Source organism: Protopterus annectens, chromosome 4.part0 (genome assembly GCF_019279795.1).
Source record: "Protopterus annectens isolate FY-2018-M chromosome 4.part0, PAN1.0, whole genome shotgun sequence".
NCBI classification, from domain to species: Eukaryota; Metazoa; Chordata; order Ceratodontiformes; family Protopteridae; genus Protopterus; species Protopterus annectens.
In genome coordinates, this window is record NC_056733.1 from 1,298,937,515 (window position 1) to 1,298,950,562 (window position 13,048).

General features: G+C 41.8%; 1 protein-coding gene across 1 annotated transcript in view; it reads right to left on the minus strand.

The window, feature by feature from the left end:
• Positions 1-13,048, minus strand: part of LOC122799847 (rap guanine nucleotide exchange factor 6-like) — a 1,724,571-nt gene that overhangs the window by 1,007,609 nt on the left and 703,914 nt on the right. The window contains exon 3 of the mRNA XM_044069180.1: positions 6,491-6,671. Coding sequence (XP_043925115.1) covers positions 6,491-6,671 — 181 coding nt within the window. The remainder of the gene's footprint in view (positions 1-6,490; positions 6,672-13,048) is intronic.

Consider the following 13,048-nt stretch of genomic DNA (forward strand, 5'->3'; position numbering starts at 1 on the left):
GATCGACTGCACCCATTTGTCTTGAGTGAGGGAGAGCCAGGCTTGTGGGTACAGCGATAATCTTCCCCCGACTGCCTCCGAAGGTGGACAGTCGGGCAGCACCTCAGGGATGCTGGAAGGGTTTGTCAGAGAGGGTTTCTCTGCTACCCTGATTCTGCGGACCCCCTCTGCCTCTCGGACAGCATCTGTTGTTGTTCCCCCCTCTGCCTCTAGGGGGGAACTGACCTCTTGTGTCAGGCGTGACTCCTTGCGATTTGCAGAACCACATTTTTAAACCCTTTTGACCCTTAGGATATGGTCTAGATGGGATTGAAAAATGGACTCCTACGGCAGAAAGAGTCTTGCCATCCTGTTCGTATCTGGTCAAAGTATCTTTCACTTGAGGTCCAAACAACGCTGAACCATCAAAGGGGGAGTTAGTGAAGGACACCTTGAAGGGGTCTGCAAAGTTGCAAAGCCGCATCCAGGCGTGACGCCTTAAAGCCACACCTGTGCCTGCGGCCCTACTAGCTCCATCGGCTGCGTAGGAAATAAGCCGCATGGAGGAGTTGACAATGGAATGCAGGGTTCCTAGCTGTGAGTTAATTTTGTCTTGAGACCCAGCAGTTGATGGATCCTGTAGAACCTCACCCAGTTCTTTGAGAATGTCTCTTTGAAGATGGGTGAAGTGACATAAGTAAGTCAGTGACCGCATGGCAAAGGTCGCTGATGAAAACATCCGCTTGCTGTACCTATCCATTGTCCTAGATTCCTTGTTAGGCAGATGGATAGGCACTGAAGGATCAGCCAGTTCCTTCTTGGTGGCTGCCACCACCACCATGGCATCAACTGGGACACCTTTAGATAAAAATTGCTTATTCGAAGGGGCTGTTATAAATTTGGAAGGCCTCCGTGGGGTAAGTTCCATCGAATCAGGGGCCGTCCACGCCTTCCATGCCACCACTTCCATAAGGGGGTCGAAGGGCGGAGACACCCAGGAGGTGGAGGGTCGAGAACCAAAAGCCTCCAGGTAAACCAACTCGTCCTCGGAAGGATTAAGGGAAGACCAGTTCCCCCTCTGTTTAAGGATTTCAGAAAAGGAGACATCCTCAGAGGGGGACCTTGGGGATCCTTCCGACTCATCCAAGTCAGTATTAGATGTGACGGACTCAGGGGAGTCCACATGCTTCCTCTTACATGTCCACTTACACGGGGGTTCACCTGACGGATCAGGAGAAACCTAAGAAGAGGAGGATATTCCCACTGGGGGAACCTGAGGTGTTGGATCTTCACGGCCGGGGGCGAGAGAGTGGGAAGGGACCTCAGCAGGCACTACAGTGGGAGGAGCGATGGAGCTGACTGTAGAGCAGGCACTGGGGCCAGTATGCTCCTCATGACCTCGAAGGCGCCCCTATCAGGCAGGCCAGAGGGCTCCCGCTCCGAAGAACTAGGAACCCCAGCCGGCAGCGACAGGGATGGCTCCGAAGCCGATGTCGGGGCCGAACTCACCAGCGCCGACGCTCCGAGAGGGAGAACGGGGTCGGACAAGGGTCCAATGCCACTTGCCCCCTCGGAGCCGGCGAGAGAGTCCAAGCGCCCAGATCCCTCCAAGGAAGGCACCATGGACGACATCGGAGCAGACGAAGGAGCTGAAGGGGGAGGTATCGGCTCTGACGTCACAACGGTCGTGGCTCCGAGGAGCTCCGGCTCCGAACACTGGGGCAGAGTCGAAGGAGGAATAGTAGGTTGTATGGATATAGCCGCTGTCTGATGAGACGGGCTATGAAGCATTTGGGCTAGTGCCTGAGAATTTAACAGTCAGCTAACCACCTTCTCAAGGTCATGGTCGGAAAGCCTGGAAGACCGAGAGCAATGGCTCCGATGGCTCTGCTCCGAGAGTAAAGGTGATCTCGGAGCCGAATGGATAGATTCCAGAGATGGAGATCTGGACCTCTTACATGTGGAGGGCATTGAGATTGGTGGAGCCGATGGAGCGGTAGACACGTCGTCTCCAGCCGGAGCCGACTGTGAATATTAAGTCTTGGAAGCATCGGCTCCGGCCGGAGCCGATACAAGAAGCTGCGATACAGATGTATCTGCTCCAGCCGGAGCCGATCGTGTCGCAGAAGGTGAGCCACCATCCGAAGGCTTGGAGCATGGAGCCGACGGTTTGGATGGCTTCGAAGGCTTACCCGGCACGGACTTAGCCGGGGAACCTACGGGCTTTAACAAGCCCCTCAAGATCAACTTATTCCTGCGCTCCTGCAGGACTCCTGGGCTGAATGCATGGCACACAGAACAAGAGTCCTGCAGGTGCAGGGGTCCCAGGCAATAAACACAAGAAGTGTGACCGTCTGTCAGCGACATCTTCTGACAGCACGAGTCACACTTCTTGAAGCCTGAGACCTTAGTGTCTTTCAACATATTGCTGTCGAAAAGAAAAAACAAGATTCTAAAGTAGAATCCACACACACACTCAAACAGACAGGGATACTAAAAGTACACACACACAGCTAAGAATCCCTGTGAGGGGACTTGAGAGAAAACGGAAGGGCCTAAGGCCTAACCTAGGGTGGGGAGTGTAACTGGGATAAGGGATAAAAAATAGGACTATTCTCAACTAAAAGGTTGTAATAACAGTAAAACTAGCCTTTTTATACAAAATAATAGGAAAACTAAGTAGAAAAACTAGAATTTTTCTAAAATCTTATCACTGACCTGTGAGCCGGTAAAAAGAGCACCTCGCTAGCTAAGCGCAAAGCGAGATCTGGGTAGTTACCGCCTAGCATCATGGGATATAGGGTTGCCTCGAGCCGGTAAAATTAGCTCTCGAGCTTTAGTATAGGCCGAGTCGGAGCCGAGGTTCGGCTCCGAACCCATCCAGCAAGAATGAAGGCGAGATTGACAACTCAACATCATTATTTGCAAAAAGTATTTTAAAGCAAATAGTCAACAAACATTATCTGAAAAGCATATCACATTACGGAAATACATGTTTTCAAGATATTGTCAGTAAAATCAAAAACACTGTATTAATACACTTGTATAGTATCCATAGAGGACAAGAGGTAGAACAGCATGCTTCGAACTGTTGGTGTGGTACAGTTGAATAGTTTATTATTTGCCAGGTGATATTTTAGGGCAGATTTGAATCATTGCAGGTTATCTAAAAGCCTGATATAGTTTAGAAGTTTGTTCCATGCCTTGGAGATGTCAGAAGAGAACATTGAGTCACCACAATAATCATTTAATTTATTAGAAACAGTAAGTTTAAGTTCTGTGAATCTTAGGGTTCTATATGGTACATGCCATTGGAAGAGATTTGACACTGAGTGTGTTTTAAGTGGGTGATGAAGTATTTTGTGCACTTGTGTAGCTGGGAAAGGATAACATATTGAGTAAGTTCAAGCCAGTCAAGGGTCTTCAGTGCCATACAGTGGTGGGAGCAGTTGGGAGGCTGCAGGCCAATTTTCTAATTTTGATGTAGGTAATTTCTAGTATATGTTTGGTGGAAGAGTTGATATTTATGAATGTTTTTTTTAAACAAAGAAAAATCTTTATTAAATTATCACGTATGACACAGGCAATCTTACATTTATATAAATGAAAATAAACCATGCCAACACAATTTCAGTTGCAAACATTATACATTACAAACCATGCTGGCACAATTTTAGCCGCAAACATCATACATCACTTATAATATATCCAGTCATTGTCAGTCAACCATTACATAGTTTATTCAGTTCCTGCCTTCTTTTAAACCTCTTTCTTCTGTATGTATTGATCCCACACTTCCCATTTTTTTCAATGGAATTTGCTCCTACCCTTTTCTAAAGATCCCAATTCCAGTTGTTTTACCTCTGTTACTATCTTCACTACTTTAGTAAGGTTGGTTTAGACTTTGATTTCCATTTTCTAGTAATTGCTTTTTTAGCAGCCATCATAATTAGACTCAGCAAGGCCTTACTATGTCTAGGCAATTCTGATTCTCTATCAAAGCTCAAAAAAATCATTTCCTTAATTACACCAATTTGCTCACCTAGCATCTCTGAGAGAGCAGTCTGCAGGGAATCTTTAGTCTGCTAATTCATTAGACTCCCAGAAAACATGTTCCCAGTTACCTCTTTCTTCCCCATCACAACTCCAACATTACTTGGGGTATAAAAATACCAATGTAAACACTTTCAAGCAAAGATCTTAAATTTTCCATACTTTGTTGAATATTTGGGAGACATACATATGCCCCTCACTGTTTCTTTGTGAATTGCTTATACATTCTCTATTCCTAGTCCCTTCTAACCTCCTCTGATGATTCTTATAGTTATCATGCAATATTTTATATGATCTACTAATTATTCATTTCTTAATGGCAACTTATAATTGTACATTTAGAGATAATATAGTGATAAAAGCAGTCATAAAGAAATATTTACAAGGTACTCTTAACAGTAGCAGCCAGCACAGTATTGCAGGGCAGTGAATGTGTAATTGATTTATTACCTGATAGCAAGGCATCGCAAGATGGTAAGGCATAGATAAACAACTTATATGTAATTTAACTAGTGATAAAGGAATATTTGAATAGCTGACAATGTCATTTAAGGTGAATATGACTTATGGTGTGGGGAATCAGGTTATGGATGGATGAGAACTGAGACACCTGTATTGCCAAAGGTTGGAGAGGTGTTGCCACACAGATTTTTGAAGAAGGAGATATTATTGGAGATTCTGATACCTATTGGGAGAGAATTCCATAGCTTGGCAACAGAAAAGGAGTAAAGCATGTCACCAGCTGGTAGTTTTGGTTTGTCTGCTTGCAGGAGAAGTTGATGTTCAGATCTGAGTGGCCTGTTTGGGTGATAGTGGGTTAAGACAGAAGAAAGGGCTGGGTAATCTGAGGGTTTGTAAATGATTTGATGTACTGTTATTAGTTGTAGGTAGGCTAGATAATGTGGAACTTCTGTTCTAGATTCTACTAAAAACTGTACCAGTGCTGGTTTTTCTTTTAGGACCCCTTATTTCTTTCTCTTTGCCAATATTCTGATATCAATCCTTGACAGGGAAGGCAATCTCTCACCTGCAACCGAAATAAGTTCTATTGTCTGTATCCGTAATTTCAGTCATTCCTATAGGCAGAATCTCCTTTCTCCATTCTCGTATTGGCTTAGTTCTTAGAATACTTTCTGCTACTTTATGAATATAATATCTGTATGTTTATGATTTATGAATATTGTCGAGGCATACTGGATGGTAGGAAGGAGAAGGGAGGTGGCAGCCCTTTTTTACTATGATCACTTAGCAGCTGCTTTCTCTGTAAAGACAGCCTAGTTTGTAGGCTGTCATTCTGACTGCATGGTCAATGTGCAGATCAAACTTTAAATTGTTATCAGTAACAACTCTTTAATTTTGTGTTAGTGATGTTTTCCATTTTTATGTTTGAAAAGATAATATCAAAGACAGTGTTGTTTTGATTTATGCTTTTGGGAAGAAACACAATTAGTTTGTTTTTAAAAGCAATTGAGAATGATTCAGCCAGTTTCTTATAGAGGTGAAAGCTTCCTGTATGATGGTTTCTAAGGTGGGAAGATTTGGGGATGAGCAAACTAAAGCATAGTCATCAGTATGTTGTATTGTGGTGAGTTTTCATTCCTTGTGCATGTAATTAACAAAGATATTGCAAAGTATTACCCCAAGTATGGAGCCTTGGAGGACACCTGTAGTGACTGGAAGTGGGAGTCATTCCATTTTACAGACTGAATGTGATTGTTTGGGCAGCTGAAGAACCAGCTAGATAAGGGAGTTGTGAGACCTATAAGACTTAGTCTTTGGAGGAGTGGTTGATGAGACCATGTGAAGGCTTTTGACAAGTCCTGGAAAACGGCAGTAACAATATTACCCGGGTTTTTACTTTGATTAATGCTATCTAGGAAAAAAACAAAGCAGCAAATAACTGTTTCAAAAAATACTAGTTGCACTAAATAATAAATGGTGAAAAGTAGTTACAAAAAGGCACGTGTGTCACTTCAAAAAGTTACGAAAACATCAAAAACAAGCTCTCACCAGAGGTTCGCCATACAATTCATTTCCACTGGCAATTGAGATCTGGGGAGGAAAGGGAAGCATGGTACATTACGGGGTTAGGGAAGGCATCTGAGCTTTGGGGAAGCCTGTTAATGATGAGTGAATGCTGCTTTCAGTGACTGCTTCTATCTGAAGTGGACAGCCTGCTACATGTAAGATAGTAGTAATAAAGTAAATGAATGCGCCGCATGTATGTAAGATAGTGTTGCATCTAATTTCCTTGTAGATGGTAAATATGCTGTTCTACTTTTTTTTGAGGTAAAGCATCCTTTTGTAAAAGAAAGTAGTGTGTGCCTTAAAAGGCATGGCTCTGATGCTGAAAACATCAGTTGTCCGTTTTTAGTTATAAACAGCCAGTAGTTAAAAAAAGAATAAATGGTTAAAAAGCCTGGTGTACATCAGGACTACAGCAAGAAGTCACACTTACCAATATCATCATCTGTTCTATCAGCATGATCTCTTTCCAGGCATTCACGTACAACATCTCGTCCCACCAAAGTATCAGAATGTCTGTCAATATCTTCATCTTCCTCCTCCTCTTCTTCAGAGTCCACAGCTGTTTCCTGGAGACCTCTTAAGTCAACATCTCCCATTTCACTTTCTGTAGCCTAAAAGACAGAAGAAAAGGTATTTAATGTAAATATGTGTTTCTATCATTGAATATGTTTATGATTTATTTTAAAACTTTCCTGGAAACTAACCTATTGAATGGAAACTGTAAATAATAAATTCTAAAACTCACAAACAATAATTCTATCTGCATGCACCTGAACGCACATGCAGCATTTGGCATGGGGATTATGTCTGCCTAGACCAAATCTAGTATGGATTTTTATTCCTCTGATGTCCTACAGTCATTAGGTGCCTCAGATGGATATCTGAGACACACTAGGGAACTGAAACATATCTGCCCATGTTAAAAAAGAAAGTAGTCAATCCTTTCAGCTCAAACTGCACAATGATCATACCAGACAGCACTCTACTATGCATACCTCTTCTCTCCACAGCTCCTCTTCATATCCTAAAAAACATACTGAGCTACTTAGGGACTAATGTGAAACACTACAACAGCATACTGCAAGCAAAGGATGGCTGGCTTGTAAGAATAAATCTGCAGATCACACACTGGGAAACAGAACTGATTTCATCCTGAAAGAGAAGCTAAACATTAGAATAGTTTTCATGTTATTTTATTTAATTTCCTGGTTTTCTGTTGCTGTCAGAAACTCTGAGTCCAATACCTGCTACATCATCTCAAGCCATAAATCCTCCCTCCTAAATGATACTTGTGATTGTTCTTTCCTAATTCATTGCAGCTACCTTGGTCAATATCCCAACATAACATTGACAGGTAAGTACCCTTCCCTTCTGTGTGAATTTTCCCTACCAGAGTTTGAGGATGGGTTGCCAAACAAGAAGAGATGAGACTGAAAAAAATTAAAAACAAAGATGCAGCTATAGCCAACTTGAAAAAATGGTGATAAAAAAGAAAGTTCTGTAACAAATAGAACAATATCAAAGTCTACACAACACTGGTTACTCACATTCATGCTGTGCATTCCAAAGTTTCAGATGTAAATATATGACAGCATAACTGATAAAAAATTCACTTTGATAAATGTAGTTAGTTCTAAAATACTTAGTTAAAGGCTCCGGCATATACCATAATTATGTGTGTGAGATGGCAAATACCAACAATCTACGCAGAATAATTTCCTTTGACCCTCCAGAAATGCATGGCCTTACAGACATCAGGAAGCAGGTAACGCACAACTTAAGAGAACTGCAATTAATTATTTGTTTTCGCTTTATGATTTGCAATAACCATTTTATGTTAATTTTGCTGTTTTATGAGGAATCACATACATTGGGTGTGTGGAACCTTCTTCTCACATACCACTGTATATTATGAGGTATATATATATATATATATATATATATATATATATATATATATATATATATATATATATATATATATATATATATATATATATATATATATATATATATATATATACACACACACACCCATATATATATATATATATATATATATATATATATATATATATATATATATTTATAGATATGTGTGTGTGTCTATACACACACACACACACACACACACACACACACACACACACACACTATTTGCAATGATGACTATACAACAAATTTCTATATTGCTCAAATAATTATCCACAGAGCCAAGACTTGAAGACATTCACACATGTGAATAGGCTTAATGATGACTAAACTTGTCCAATAAATGTTGATGATGCAACACAAATATTTTTTTACAGATGCTAACAGAGAAAGCAAAAGGTATTTCCTGTAACATTACATCTTTGAGAGATGGCCTGCAGCTGTTATCCATGGGTTTCCAGATACTACCTAAGGCTCTTGCCACCCCTATAGTGCCTTTTTTAGGTGATGTTCCAAAGACCAAATTACCACCATAACCGCTATAAATAAATGCAATCTGAGGGTCATGCTGCTCAGCGCTAGAAGTCTAAATCTCAAAATGCACTTCTAGAAGCACTCCTCAAAATGAAGAACACAGACATTTGTGCTGTAACAGAGACCATTTTTAAAGCAGCAGAAAGCACCCCTACCAGGTTATAACTTATTCTGGGTTCCTATTAGAACCACGAAAATGCATTTTGTCTTATGCGTTTTTGTCAACACATAGAGCAACAGGCAAAACAGCGAAATGACTGTTCAGCAAATTCTTTCCCTGGGAAAGAAGTCGCTTGACTGCTTCGTTGCTTTGCTGTGTTCTGCACTGTAGTGCGGTCCCTTGTCCAGTATAGCTCCCGAGTGTGAATGTGCAGCCGTTACTGACCTTAGGGTTAGGGTGCGGGTTAACGCAAGTGCATATGTATGAAAGTGTTTACTGTTTTATTTTTTGCGTTACATGTATGGTTGAGTTACGTGTGTATGTGTTTTCAGCTGTTTACTTTTGTTTTGGGGGGGTAGAATTAGGGTTAAGGTAAGTGTGTATGTGTTTGGAACTGTTTACGTAAATGTGCAAGAGTTACTGACCTTAGGGTTAGGATGCGGGTTAAGGTAAGTGCATATGTTTTAAAATGTTTACTTTTTTTTCCCATTAGATGTATGGTTGGGTTACATGCATATGTGTTTTCAGTTGTTTACTGTTTTTTGTGGGGGGGGGGTACAATTAGGGTTCAGGTACGTGTGTTTGTGTTTGGAAGTGTTAACTGTTTTTTTTTTTGTTTTTTTTGGTTGGAATAGCGATTTCATTCCACACCTTTCTGCCCCAGAACATGGACTGAAGCTCCAAAGGCAGTGGTGTCTCCACATTCATAAAGGATATGCACACCTTCAGACTAGTAGCCCAGCATAACTCATCTGAGATGCTTCAGGTGCAACTAATATTGGGTAAGACGGCAATTCAGATAGTAGCCTGCTATAGGTCCCCAACCATGTCCCAAGACTCTCACTCCATGTTCCTAAGCACCCTGGAAATTATTAGGGTCCATCCCAACACTCTCGTAATAGGTGACTCCAACTACCCCTCCATCAACTGGGAAAACTACTCACGCACCAATACACTGGGACAATGTTTTCTGGAATTCATCAGTTCCAATGCCCTGGCCCAGCTCATTCTTTCCCCCACTAGAGAAAGCAACATCCTTGACCTGGTTATTACTAACATGGGCAACCTTTGCTCTACACTAATAGTCAATTCCTCCCTGGTTAGATTCGATCACAAACTAATCACCATGGAAATCCACATCTCACCCACACACCCCACAAAGGTAACCACCATGAAAAACTTCTCCAAAGCTGACTTTGGGGTCCTAAAAACAGAGGTGGCTAACTTCACAGCACCCATGTCAATGGAAAATAGATGCATGACTGCTGAAGCAAACACCAATGCACTATACGAACACGTACATAAATGCATGGAACTAGCCATACCCAACCGAACCAAGACGCTCTCCTCTAAAAAAAGCGAAGCCAATCTGGTGGTCTCCTGCCATTAATAAACTCTACAACAGAAGGAAGAAACTGTTGCAGAAAAAGGTGAGGTCCCAAGACTGGAAAAATTCCCATATTAGCCTCAAAAGAAAGTTGACATACCTCATGAAAACCTCTAAAGCCAGTTATGAAGGCAGAATTGTGGCAGATACTAAAAATAACCACAAAGCCTTCTATAGTTATATCAGGAATCTCCATTGCAATACCTAGGTTTTCTCTAAGTTACTGCACAATGGTACCTCCTATACTGAGCCAGCAGATATTGCCAACATACTGGCTGACAGATTCAGTGCCAACTTTAGCCCCCACCCAAAGAACCAATTACAATACAGGAGGAATGCCAGGAACCCAGCATTACTGCAGCACAGGTTAAAGCTGCATTGTCCAAGGCCAAGAATACAGCTTCCATGAGACCCAACAATATCCCTGGATGTAAAATAGCAGAAATAAGAGCAAATATGAATAAAATATGTGAATCAAAACAAGCAAATGGCTGAAGGTGCAAACTGTCTTCTTTTAATAAAAATAATGAAAGAAATAAAACAGAGATAAGCGCTTTCGTACTTGATACAGTACTTCTTCAGATCTAATTAAAACACAATTAAACTCCCTTTTTATTGGGTTTAATGATACAGATCACGTGACTTCAATAAGGGTTTAATGGGCATGAACTCACTTAACCCTTTCCCTCTAGTTGCTTGTAAGATTGTCATCTATTTCATTTCTATGGATTCTGTACGTGTTCTTTGGTACAGAATGCTTAGAAATTAAATGGATGATCTTACAAGCAACTAGAGGAAAAGGGCTAAATAAGTTAATTCTTATAAAACCCTTATTGAAGTCACGTGATCTGTATCATTAAACCCTATAAAAAGGGAGTTTAATTGTATTTTAATTAGCTCTGAAGAAGTACTGTGTCAAGTACGAAAGTGCTTATCTCTGTTTTATTTCTTTCATTATTTTTATTAAAAGAAGACAGTTCGCACCTTCAGCCATTTGTTTTGATTTAAATATCCCTGGATGCGTTTATAGGTAGGTACTAGGCTATCGGCCCAAGGGCCTAAGTAAACCTAGCCAACAAGGTTCCCTGGCTTACGCCACCCATGAAAGTTAATTTCCTGTGCCCCTGTCGAGCAGAGCCACAGAAGTGATCCCCAGGTGTATTTCCTATTTCCTATCCACTAATCAAGATTTTTCTTGAAGAGTGCTAATGAGGAACTTTGCTTGACATAGATGGGTAGCTTGTTCCAGAGTATAGGAAGTCTCCGGGACAGGAATCTATCCCTCCAGCATGTCCTGTTTATTGTGTTCTACATGAACTACAAAGTGAACTAGCACCACATCTGTGTGCACTGTTCAATTACAGCCTCACCTCAGGCTTTGTCCCTACTGAATGGTGCACTGCTACAGTAATCCCCGTCCATAAAGGGGACCGACAACAGACCCTGGGAATTATCACCCCATTAGCCTGAGAAGAATGATATGTAAGGCTATGGAGCACATCATCATGGACCTAATTAACAAGGATATAGGAAATCTCCAAACTCTAGATCCCACGCAATTTGGTTTTGTGAGAAGTAGATCATGCCTGCTCAACCTGGTTGACTTCCTTGAGTCAGTCACCAGAGCTGTGGATAAGGGCAAGGCAGTTCATACAGCCTACCCCTATCTGGTCAAGGCCTTTGATACCATTCCTCACTCAGGAGTTATTGATAAACTCACCACACTAGGCATCAACCCCTATATCACTAGGTGGATTGCAAATTGGCTCACAGATAGAACTCAGTGTGAAAGCAGTGGAATCCAAGTCAGTCTGATGACCAGTCATGAGTGGGGTCCCACAGGGATTGGTCCTGGGTCCTCTCAAGTTTGGCATCCACGTCTCAGAAGTCCAGGCCAACACAGATGGACTCCGGCTGACCAAGTTCGCAGATGACTGCAAGTTGGGAGCCATTATTAACTCCCCAAGTGATGTAGACATCCTACAGAAAGGTCTTACTGAGACCAATGACTGGTGTCGAAACCATGGCCTTAAGCTTAATGCCAAATATGCGCCGTTATCCCCTTTGGGAAAAACTCAGTTCCCACTAATTTACCACATCAATGGGAGCCCACTGAACACTGAAGGCGTTATAAGAGATCTGGGAACAGAGGTTGACAGCAACCTCTCCTTCGACCACCACATTGCCACTGTGATCAGAAAGTTCTTCTATGTGGCACATCTCATTACCAAGGGTTTTGCATCCAGGAAGAAAGAGGTCATTATCTCTCTACTCTTCCCTCATTAGGCCAATCATCGAGTATACTGCCCCATTTGGCATGTATCTCACTAAACACATGCAACAGCTGGAAAGGCCACAAAGGTACCTCACGAAGAGGATCCTAGGCCTTAAACGCATGTCCTACATGGACAGACTCAAAAAACTCCAGCTATTCTCTGTCTCATATTGTCTACTAAGAGGCGATCTCTGCCTGACTTACAAAGCGATGTCTGACCCTGCTCTGTTACAAAATGCTACATCTAAAGAAATCCCAATCCCTCTGCACCACATGCTCCACAGACCTCAACCTCATTACCGCAATCAACAGAACATGCTGGAGAGACAGGTTCATAACCCAGAGATTGCCCATGCTCTGAAATAGACTTCCCATACATGTCAAGCAGAGCACCTCACTGGCCCTCTTCAAGAGAAATATTGATGAGTGGATGGGAAATAGAAAGTTCACCCTGGGGATTACTCCAGTGACTGCTTGATAGAGGCACTGGAAACTAACATCGAGTGGCAGGAAGCCAGGGCACTTCTATGTAGAATCACTGAATTAGCGCTTTCACCCATAACACCGGGCTTCTTCAGAGTCAGTTACACTAAAAAAAAATCAGGACTTTTATAGTCCCAAACAGGCAATCAACCAATATAAAAAACATCCATTAAAATCAATTATCCAATTAACCACTTAACCCAGCCCCTGCTGCAAA